Genomic DNA, 11,686 nt, shown 5'->3' with positions numbered 1-11,686 from the left:
AGCTAAAATATGTAAGTGAGCTATGATACCCAATATTGCACAGTACCAAATATTGTACAATGGCTATGGAAAACAACAACAGGCTAGCTAGAGTATTTCGATGTGGAAGGTGGGAAGTGAAGGATTGACAAAAGAGTTGCATCTTCAGTGCACGTTTCTATAATATGGGACATTTCATTAAATAAAGTTTGGAACTATCAGGGAAACCTCACTGTACAGACGTTCACACAAATGAGGTAGGAACATGGGCATTCACAAGACAACGTGTCCAGTTACGCTCTTAGGTTAGGAGCTCCAGTTGAAGATGATATGTGCATGTGTGTGTGCACACTGGCGCATCGGCAATGCCTTGGAAGCGGGCACATTATCATGTAGACTGAGCTTCCGTGACGTGATGTCCTTTCATATGTCTGTCTACACATCTCATATTCTATGCTAACCCATTTCATGTTATTTGAGAATCAGAAAAACACAGTAACATGACAAGATTCACCTGTCATGTTTCCTCATTTTATCAATCTTGTTGAGCACATTTCATTTCACACACACACACACACACACACACACACAGAGAGAGAGAGAGAGACTGCTAACATGGAATCCATCTGTCTTAGGGGGATGCTATCGGGAAAGCACTAGTTCCCAAGGTTCTGAAATGGAAAAAGACTAGCATACGCTAAGTGGCATAACAGGGAAATTTTTTGAGATGCAAAAGAAGGAAGAAAACAAAGATGACAACTACGTGATGCCTGAGATGAAGACGTCGGTTCTGTTGCAAAAGGGCATGCATTCAAGAGTTGGGGAGGGGAACAGGATAAATCACTTGATTGGCTTAATTTCCTATCTCTGTTTGTGTTTCCAGGTTGACATTAGGAGTGCATAGGTCCTGAGCATCTACACGTGGTGCCACTGGGTCGCCAGAAGAACAGCGCACTTCAGGGGCACAGAGTGGGGTTGAAGGGTCTGCACACCAGCGCTTGCAGTGTGAGCAGCAAGAGATCCAGCTCACAGAACCAAACCTGCTGCGATCCATGTGACACTGGGTAAGATTTCCCCATTTACTAAACATTCACTTGCATTCACTTCACACTGACATTTCACAGTGGAATTTTCCTTGCCCGTCGTTGTACAGACACTTGTTTTCAGGATAAGAGTCACTGATTTGGTGTCGGCAGGCAAAAGTTTAAAGCCACGGTAGAGAGGTGCAGATGGCAGCCAGTGACCGCTGCCTGCAGCGATCCTCACGACCGATGGTAGCCAGTAATCACCAGGATGATCGCCACGCAGCTCTGGGTTCTGTACGCTCTTGCACATGACATGGTGCCGACACCCAGCATCTGCATGTGGGAGACCTCCTCGGGCTTCCTGGGAAGCACAGGTCCATACTAGCACCCTAGAAATAAAAACATGAAGCATTTCCCCAGGTTTCCGCCCAAGGAGCCCAAAGGCACAAAATACTCAGTAAAAAACGTGGGGTCCCTGCTGGGACACCCACCTCCCCATGCAGGTGCTCCTCAAGATGGAATTGTTAAAATTAGGAGAAGGCCTTGGGTTTGCTGTGTAATAAAGCTTCTGTGGACCTTCTGTATGATCCCAAATACTTGCCATCCATCTATCCCTCTGTCTAAGACTCACTTGTCATGTTTCCTTATTTTATCAACCTCACTGAGCAGGGTGCTTCGCGTTTCACGAAAGGATGCTTTCCTGTTACATTTCTGCTCTCCCTTTACCATGTTGCAGCATACTCCAGAATTGTCCATTGGAAACACGAGTTCAAGTGCCTCAGGGAGATTCAGGAGGAGGAACACAGCCCACCCACACTGCACACCCTTTGCAGTCCGAAGGCAAAGGATGCTCTGCAGAGCAGCTTGGTTTAGGAGAGACCTGCGGTAGCAGAGGGTGTGGCAGGCAGACCCCTCGGCCTCCCTTAGCTACCTTTTCCCAGCTCATCATGGACTCTCAGTACATCCTATGCTCTTGGAAAGGCCGACTATGGCCAGCAAAGGTTTTGTGCACACGTGGGACTTCACCAAAAACGAAGCCTGAAAAGGCGATTTCTCTAGAAGTTCAAATCCTCGCAGTAGATGAAAAAATCAAGGTGAAAAGCACAGACGTGAAGACCCCAACTAAGTTTGAAATGGAAGACATTGCCGCCTCTGCAGCGGCACAGACGAAGCTCGGTGCCCCACTCAGAGAGAAGATGGGGTACAGAGGAACCCTTCGGGTGGCCCTGGAGATTCTGAAGGAGAGAACAAATCTGGGTGGAGGAAGGAAACCACACGAACTAGAGAGCACCACACCCTCTCAGCTTTCTCAAAAGGTGCCCGAAAAGCCAGCCAGCTCTGTCCCTCGTGAAGATGATTGGAGATGCAAAGGCGACTTAAGGAGGAGTCTTGGGAAGAGGGAAAACCCAAGATCACCGACGGTCCCTTCAGAGAGTAAGCGTGCCCTGCGGGATGAGAGGTCACAGGAGCCCACAGCCATTGCCCCTACTCCAGGCACCCTGCCCGGGGACAGGTCAGGGGCGCCCAGGGCCATTGCCCCTACTCCAGGAGCCAGGCTCAGTGGCAGGTCACGGGCACGCAGGGCCATTGCCCCTACTCCAAGCGCCCTGCGAGGTTACAGGTCTTGGGCGCACAGGGCCATTGCTCCTACCCCACGCTGCCTGTACAGTGACAGGTCACGGGCTCACAGGGCCATTGCCCCTGCTCGAGGTGCCAAGCGCGGTGGCAGGTCACAGGCATGCAGGTCCATTGCCCCTAAACCAGGCTCCCTGTGCGGGGACAGGTCACAGGCGAGCAGGGCCATTGACCCTACTTTAGGTGCCAGGCGTGGTGGCAGGTCACCGGCCTGCAGAGCCATTGCCCCTACTCCAGGCTCCCTGTGCAGCAACAGGTCACGGGCTTGCAGAGCCATTGCCCTTACTCCAGGTGTCCTGCACGGTGTCAGGTCACGGGTGCCAAAGGACATTACCCCTACTCCAGGCGCCCTGCGAGGTTACAAGTCATGGGCGTGCAGGGCCATTGCCCCTACTCCAGGTGCCCTGCGCGGAGACAGGTCAGCAGCGCGCACGGCCATTGTCCGTACTCCAGGCGCCCTTGGCAGGGACAGGTCACGGGCACGCAGCGCCATTGCTTCTACTCCAGGGACCCTGCGGGGAAACAGGTCATCTGCGTCCAAGGCCATTGCCCCTACTCCAGGTGCCCTGCGCAGAGACAGGTCAGCAGCACGCACGGCCATTGTCCCTACTCCAGGCGCCCTTCGCAGGGACAGGTCACGGGCCCGCAGCGCCATTGCTTCTACTCCAGGGACCCTGCGGGGAAACACGTCATCTGCGCGCAAGGCCATTGCCCCTACTCCAGGTGCCCTGCGAGGTTACAAGTCATGGGCGCACAGGGCCATTGCACCTAACCCAGGCGCCCGGCGCGGTTACAGGTCAACGGCAGACACCGCCATTGCACCTAATCCGGGCGCCCTGGGCGGAAACAGGTCGGCGGCACGCACGGACATTGCCCCTACCCCAGGCGCCCTGCGGGGTTACAGGTCTTGGACGCGCAGGGCCATTGCCCCTACTCCAGGCACTCTGAGCGGTTACAGGTCACGGGCACACACGGCCATTTCCCCTACTCCAGGCGCCCTGCGAGGTTACAGGCCACGGTCCCGCAGGGCCATTGCCTCTACTCCAGCCACCCTGCGTGGTGAAAAGTCACGGGCGCACACCAGCCTTGCGCCCACCCCAGGTGCTTTGCGTGGTGACAGTTCACGAGCACGCAGGGCCATTGTCCCTACTACATGCGCATTGTGCGAGATAGGGTCACGGGTGGGCATAGGCATTGCCCCTATTGCAGATGCCCTGCGCGGTGACAGATCACCAGTGCGCAGGCCCATTGCTCCTACTCCAGGCGCCCTGCGCTGTGACAGGTCACGAGAACTCACAGCCACTGATCCTACTCCAGGAGCTCTGGGCAGTGACAGGTCAGGGGCAAGCAGGGCCATTGCCCCCACTCCAGGCACTTTGTGCAGTGAAAGGTCCCGGGTGCGCAGGGCCATTGCCCCTACTCCATGCGCACTGTGCGGGGAGGGGTCACAGGTGGGCATGGGCGTTGCCCCTACTCCAGGTGCCCTGCGCAGGGACAGGTCACGGGCAGGCAGGGCCATTGCACCTGCTCCATCCGCACTGTTCGGGGTTGGGTCACGGGTGGGCACAGGCATTGCCCTTCCTGCAGGCGCCCTGCACGGTGACAGGTCACCGGTGCACAGGGCCATTGCTCCTACTCCAGGCACCCTGCGCTGTGACAGGTCACGAAAACGCACGGCCATTGGTTCTACTCCAGGAACCCTGCCCGGTGACAGGTCAGGGGCGAGCAGGGCCACTACCCCTGCTCCAGGCGCCTTGTGCAGTGAAAGGTCCCGCACACGCAGGAGCATTGCCCCTACTCCATGTTTACTGTGCGGGGACAGGTCATGGGTGGGTATGGGCATTGCACCTACTCCAGGCGCCCTGCTAGGCGGTAAATCAAGGAAATGCAGGGCCATTGCTATTACTCCCGGGGCCCTGTGTGGTGGCAGGTCACAGAAACGGAAGGCCATTGCTCCTACTCCAGAGGCCCTGCACGGTGACGGGTCATGGACTTATATGGCCATTGCTCCTACTCCAGGTGCCCTGCACGGTGACAACTCACCAGCGCACACGTCCATTATTCCTTCTCCAGGCGCCCTGCATGGTGACAGGCCACCAGTGCACATGGCCTTTCCTTCTACTCCAGGCACCCTGCATGGTGACGGCTCTCAGGCACACATGGCCATTGCTCCTACTCCAGGCACGATGCGCGGTGACAGCTCAACAGCGCGCACAGCCATTGCCCCAACTGCAGGGGCCCTGCGAGGTGACAGGTCATGGAAACGCAAGGCCATTGCTTCTACTCCAGGTGCCCTGCGTGGTAACAGGTCTGACAGGTCACGGAAATGCAAGGCCATTGCTTCTACTCCAGGCACCCTGCACGTTGAGAGGTCACCAGCACTCAGGGCCATTGTTCCAACTCCAGGCACCCTGGGCCGTGACAGCTCACCAGGGCGCACATCCATTATTCCTTCTCCAGGCGCCCTGCATGGTGACAGGTCACCAGCACACATGGCCATTGCTTCTACTCCAGGTGCCCTGCACGGTGACAGCTCTCAGGCGCACACGGCCATTGCTCCTACTCCAGGCACCATGCGCGGTGACAGCTCAACAGCTCGCACGGCCATTGCCCCATCTGCAGGGGCCCTGAGAGGTGACACGTCACGGAAACGCAAGGCCATTGCTCCTACTCCAGGTGCCCTGCGCGATGACAAGTCATGGAAACGCAAGGCCATTGCCCCTACTCCAGGGACCCTGCAAGGTGACAGTTCGCCAGCACACACGGCCCTTGCTTCTACTCCAGGCACCCTGCACGGTGACACCTCTCAGACACACGAGGCCATTGCTCCTACTCCAGGTGACCTGGGCGGTGACAGCTCATCAGCGCACAGGGCCACCGCTCCTTCTCCAGGTGCCCTGCATGGTGACAGGTCACCAGCACACACAGCCATTGCTTCTACTCCAGGAGCCCTGCATGGTGACGGCTCCCAGGTGCACACGACCATTGCTCCTACTCCAGGCGCCCTGGGTGATGACAGCTCAACGGCCATTGCCCCTACTCCAGGGACCCTGCAAGGTGACAGTTCGCCAGCAAACACGGCCCTTGCTTCTACTCCAGGCACCCTGCACGGTGACACCTCCCAGACACACGAGGCCATTGCTCCTACTCCAGGTGACCTGGGCGGTGACAGCTCATCAGTGCACAGGGCCATCGCTCCTTCTCCAGGTGCCCTGCATGGTGACAGGTCACCAGCACACACGGTCATTGCTTCTACTCCAGGAACCCTGCACGGTGACACCTCTCAGACACACGAGGCCATTGCTCCTACTCCAGGTGACCTGGGCGGTGACAGCTCATCAGCACACAGGGCCATCGCTCCTTCTCCAGGTGCCCTGCATGGTGACAGGTCACCAGCACACACGGCCATTGCTTCTACTCCAGGAGCCCTGCATGGTGACGGCTCCCAGGTGCACACGACCATTGCTCCTACTCCAGGCGCCCTGGGTGATGACAGCTCAACGGCCATTGCCCCTACTCCAGGGACCCTGCAAGGTGACAGTTCGCCAGCAAACACGGCCCTTGCTTCTACTCCAGGCACCCTGCACGGTGACACCTCTCAGACACACGAGGCCATTGCTCCTACTCCAGGTGACCTGGGCGGTGACAGCTCATCAGCGCACAGGGCCATCGCTCCTTCTCCAGGTGCCCTGCATGGTGACAGGTCACCAGCACACACGGCCATTGCTTCTACTCCAGGAGCCCTGCACGGTGACACCTCTCAGACACACGAGGCCATTGCTCCTACTCCAGGTGACCTGGGCGGTGACAGCTCATCAGCGCACAGGGCCATCGCTCCTTCTCCAGGTGCCCTGCATGGTGACAGGTCACCAGCACACACGGCCATTGCTTCTACTCCAGGAGCCCTGTGTGGTGACGGCTCCCAGGGGCACACGACCATTGCTCCTACTCCAGGCGCCCCGCACGGTGAGAAGTCATGGAAATGCAAGGCCATTGCCCCCACTCCAGGCACCCTGCACTGTGACAGCTCACGAACGTGCATGGCCTTTGCTCCTACTCTAAGCACCCTGCATGCTGACAGGTCACCAGCGCACCAGGACATTACTCCTACTTCAGGCGCCCTGCATTGTGACAGCTCACCAGCGCACCAGGACATTACTCCTACTTCAGGCGCCCTGCACTGTGACAGCTCAAGAGAAAGCAGGGCCGTTGCTCCTATTCTAGGCGCTCTGCACCGTGTCGGCTCTCAGGCATACAAGGCTATTGCTTCTACTCCAGGCCCTCTGCGCGGTGACAGCTCACCATTTCACACAGCCATTGCACCTATGCCAGGGGCCCTGCGCAGTACCAGGTCACAGAAACGCAAAGCCATTTCTCAGACTCCGGGCACCCTGCGTGGTGACAGCTCAGGAGAACGCACGGCCATTGCTCCTACTCCAGGCGCCCTGCACCGTGACAGGTCACAGACACATATGGCCATGGATCCTACTCCAAGCGTCCTGCGCAGTGACAGCTCACCAGCGTGCATGGCCATTGATCCTACTCCAGGTGCCCTGGGCAGGGACAGGTCACGGGCGCTCATGGCCATTGCTCCTACTCCAGTTGGAATGCAAGCACATGTGTTGCAAAGCCCCCAAGCCTGCCAGGACTCCCTGACACTTTTGCGGCATGTTTGTGAGAAAAGGGGGAAGAAAAGGGCAAACGCCTCAACTCTTATGTCCCTGCATCCCACAGTAACGGAGGAGGGTGCATCTCTGCCTCCAGGTCTCACCAGCCCTGCGCCCCCCGCTCTGAAGGAAGAGATACAGGACAGCCGCCCGAAGAAGGCCCTGGCTGCATCCCCGGAATGTTCTGCCTTCTCGGGGAACATTCAGGACCCTGGAGAGGGTGCCTGGAAGCCAGGCTGGGCAGGTATGGCCACAGCCTCTGGGTCCCGTCAGCACAGGCTGCCTTCTTCACTCCGGCTTGCCAATAGAAAAAGGAAGCGTCCAGGTCCAGATTTTCAGAGGAGACCTCAAGGACCTCAGACGCCTGGTGACGCTAAGCTTGCTAATCCCGTCACCACCGTTCAAAGGGCTGGCGGTAAACAGGATGGGCAGCCCGCCAGCCTTGCTTTTCCACAGGAGCCACGTCCCATTGAAAGGGGAACGATGGTCTGGTTCAAATTTCAAGATCATCCGTTTTGGCCAGCCGTGGTCAAGAGTGTCAGCAACACAGACAAGACCGCGAGGGTGCTCCTGCTTGAGGCCAACCTGCACCATGGAAAGCGGGGCATTCAAGTTCCTCTTCGAAGGCTGAAGCACCTGGATTGTAAGGAGAAAGAGAAACTGCTGAAGAGAGCCCAGAAGGCCTACAAGCAAAGCGTCAACTGGTGCTTCTCACTGATTTCCCACTACAGAGAAGGACTGGTCCGGGGTTCTTTCCGGGGCTCTTTCCTGGACTATTATGCCGCAGACATCAGCTACCCAATCAGGAGAGCCATCCAAGAGGGAGACCTGCAGATTGACTTTCCAAAGGTGAATTATGGCGACCTGGAAGACTGGGAGGAGGAGACCTCCCTGGGCGGGAAGAGGCCTTGCAAGAAAATCCTCCCGGACCGGATGAGGGCCGCTCGGGACCGAGACAACCAGAAGCTGGTGGACTTCATCGTGCGGAGAAAGGGGGCCGACCCCCACCTTCTGGACATCTTGCAAGGCAGGAAGCAGTCCAGGTGGCTGACCGCGTTTCTGAAGCCACACAAGGACTTGCTCTGCATTGAAACATACCTGGAGGATGACGATCAGTTGGAAGTCGTGGCCAAGCATTTACAAGAAATCTACAAGCAAATTGACAAAACCATGCTGACTCTGATAAAGGATGACAAAGTCAGTTTTGTTCTGGAAGTTCTTCTGCCGGAAGCCATGATTTGTGCCATCGCCACACTTGATGGGCTGGATTACAAGGCAGCAGAGGAGAAGTACCTGCGAGGGCCACCTGTGCATTACCGGGAGAAAGAGCTGTTTGACAGAAATATCTTAAAGAAGGCAAGAAGGGAACCAGCAACCACCCGTAAAGCTAATTAGCTCCCCCCCTGCACCCATACCTTTGCAGGGAGCTGCCTCCTTTCTAGAATTAATGAGAACGCCTCGTCCCTTCCCCAACGCGTGTAAGTATGTTCTGGATATTCGAGACTTTGGGAACGTGAGGAATTCATTTGGGGCCCATCTCTCGCATGTGGTGGTGGCACATTCATCACCATGTCTTCATCGCAAACTCGTGAAGAGCTATTTTGTTAAACGATTGCAAACCCTTGCGTTTCCCTCAACGTCTTTGGATGTGTAGTTGTCCCGATAGGTTTGAAAGACAAGAGCATTGATTTTCATAACGTGTCTTTCGACTGGACTTGGTACTTTCATTTAGGACCTATATTCTTTTACACAAAAAGCCACTGGTATCAGCTTTTAAACAATAATCTTTAAAGCCTGGTGTATATTTTTATGGAAACATCGGTGAGACTTTTCATTCTTTTGGCGATACGCAGATAGAAACTATCAGATTCCTTTTTCAGATAATTCCTGCCTTTTCCCTGCTATGCTTGTTTATTTTTTGAACAGTAGCCCCAAGAGTTGAATCCCATGAGAGAGACATTTTCTCCTATGTTAACACGGCCTTGCCATACTTTTTCAAAAAGCAAACTGCAGGCCAAACATGAAGTTACCGAATGGCTTGCACGTAGTCCGTACGTGCATGAGTGAAATCTCAGTGTGCAGTGAGGGTCTTGTCAGCCTCATGCAAGATTGTCGCTCTGCATTTCCCTGAAATTCCACACCCTCCTTCAACGGCTGAACTGTTTCCTAGAACGGGATTCAGGCTGTCTTCATAACTGACAGTGATGGATCTTCTCCCTCTAACTGTCGGTCCCCTGTGGAGGGCAGCTAGAGCCATCTCCTTCTTGGCCTGGCTTCTCTCCACCTATGTGGCTAGCCCAACTGCTTAGGAGCCCATCTACCTGCCCATAAATTGGAGGAAAGCCAGCTCCTTGTTCTGGATCCAGAATCCCCCAAGACGTGGCCATTTGTCTCAATGCCACCGAGCTTCATCTTCCGACTTACTCACGGGCTAGCTCCGACAGGTCCCAACAATCTAGACACAGGCTGGTAAGACATTCCGGGCTGCTAGAGAAGGAGAGGTGCCAGGGCTGGGAGTTGGAAAAATGGGTCACAGGGGCAGCCTTCATTCTGCTAAGTGGGGCCGGCCCTTGGTGGAATAATATTAAACAGATGCAATTCAGACCTAACTTGTGAAGCCCACAGATTGCTAGGCTAACTTGAAACAAGATGGTTTTTGAGGACAAATGTTATGGAAAAGCCAGTTTGTTTTTCAAACTTGATGTTAAAATAAACGTGAAGGCCTTAACATGAACCTGAGTCCTTTTTTAGTTCTTAGAGGAAGTCACCTGTTCTCATGAGACCATGTTATGCATTCACATGGCCATGTGTTTGGGTAACATTGGCAGAGGAGCTGTCTGGCGTCACCTTAAAACCACTGTGTCTCTCACCTTGAACTTCAGCTGTGTCATGCTTGAGATTGTCCAAATCCATAGGTGGAGTGTCTAGGAAATATATAGACACACTTCCAAAGCAATAATAGCTTGGAAATTCTGACGAAATTTTAGAAGAGAGCCTTCCAAGTGGTGTGTACATCAGACCCGACGGAACCCTCTCTAGACTCTGCCTGAGTGTGACCAAGACTCCTGGGCACACTGCCTGGACAGTCCATGTGACATCCTCATGGCCCCGGCAATTATTTGGAAACAGACTGTCTCCGTGCTCTGTGTGGACCTCACACACCGAGACAACACACTTTAGCTACTCCACAACACTGTCTCTCCGAGTCCAACATATCACCTGAGTTCAGCTTTCTCGTGGAGCCATGTTTATCTCTAGGTTCTAGTATTACTTTACTACCCCATTCATTCATTCCTGACCTTATGCTAGGTCGGGAGAGCAAGTGAGGTGTGGTTGAAGGCTCTGCTCTGAAGACCGACTTCAGGTGACATAGAAGCAGATGGGAACGTGGTGACTCAGGTGACAACCTAATCTTTAAGGTAACAAGGATGCACTGCTTCCTCCTGTCGGTGAGAAATTCTCACCAGTGTCATGGGCCAATGGCCTGTTTTTGAGAGCGCAGCCCCAGGTTCACCCAACTATGTGAGGTCATAGATGCCTGTTGGCTTGGGGTGAAGGGAGGAGACCTGGTCTCTCTTGGATGTCACTGACACCTGGGGCATCCACTGAAGAGAGGCAGACATGCCTCGGACATGCATCTATTCTCCTCCTCCTTGAATCAGGGTCACTGAAAGGCATCCGGGGCATGTGGGTGGGTTGAGGGATATATAGACTCTGAGATCCTTTCCAGCCTGAGCGGATGCTGCGGCCCCTCCATGATTGCCCTGAGCTGGATCTCCATCACAGGTGCCTGTGTGTTTGATGACAGAGCCCAGCCTGTCACCCACCCTGACCCGCTAGGTTAAGGTGACCTCCTCTTCTCCAGTCAGAAGGCAGACTGCTGCACATCAGGCCCTGATCGTAACTGTTGCTTGGCAGAGCTGCACACACACAGACGGCTCACACCACATTCGTAGGTCTCTATATCCAAGTAAGCAACTGATGGGGAAAGAGGAGAACCCTCAGATTTGTAAGGGTGACGACCAGGAGAATTCTGAATACCTAGAATCTCCTGAACCCTCACCCTGGCATTAGCAACCAACCTAACCCTTGCTAATTGGGGAGCAATCCCCTTATTCATGGAGGCTCTGTAAAGACCTCATCCAAGGGAGCTGCTGTAAAAGAAGTTGCCTTCGAGCCTGTAATTCCAGCACATTGAGAGGCCGAAGCAGGAGCATCGCTTGGGTCTAGGAGTTGGAGACCAGACTGGGCAACATAGTGAGACTCTGTCTCTACAATAATAAACATTTAAAAACTACACAGGCCTGGTGGTATGTGCCTATAGTCCCAGCTACTCGGAAGGCTGAGGTGGGAGGATTCCTTGAGCTCAGGAGGTTGAGG

General features: G+C 54.8%; 1 protein-coding gene across 1 annotated transcript; it reads left to right on the top strand.

The window, feature by feature from the left end:
• Positions 1–1,951: 1,951 nt before the first annotated feature.
• Positions 1,952–10,032, top strand: LOC129024865 (PWWP domain-containing DNA repair factor 4). The gene is made up of 5 exons (XM_054472137.1): positions 1,952–5,387; positions 5,901–6,008; positions 6,117–6,431; positions 6,594–6,755; positions 6,810–10,032. Exons 1-5 carry the CDS (start codon positions 1,952–1,954, stop codon positions 8,699–8,701), a joined length of 5,913 nt encoding a protein of 1,970 aa, XP_054328112.1. The 3' UTR covers positions 8,702–10,032.
• Positions 10,033–11,686: the final 1,654 nt, after the last annotated feature.

The sequence above is a fragment of the Pongo pygmaeus genome, chromosome X (assembly GCF_028885625.2).
Source record: "Pongo pygmaeus isolate AG05252 chromosome X, NHGRI_mPonPyg2-v2.0_pri, whole genome shotgun sequence".
In the NCBI taxonomy this organism is placed as follows: domain Eukaryota; kingdom Metazoa; phylum Chordata; class Mammalia; order Primates; family Hominidae; genus Pongo; species Pongo pygmaeus.
This window is presented reverse-complemented; position numbering and strand designations above follow the sequence as displayed.

Bases quoted from the DNA above. Each gene is read 5' to 3' on its own strand.
- LOC129024865 (XM_054472137.1), top strand. From the start codon at position 1,952: ATGGACTCTCAGTACATCCTATGCTCTTGGAAAGGCCGACTATGGCCA. The intron at 6,009-6,116 runs GTGCCCTGCATG...CTCCTACTCCAG, and splicing joins GGCCATCGCTCCTTCTCCAG to GCGCCCTGGGTGATGACAGC. The intron at 6,756-6,809 runs GCGCCCTGCATT...CTCCTACTTCAG, and splicing joins GGACATTACTCCTACTTCAG to GCGCCCTGCACTGTGACAGC.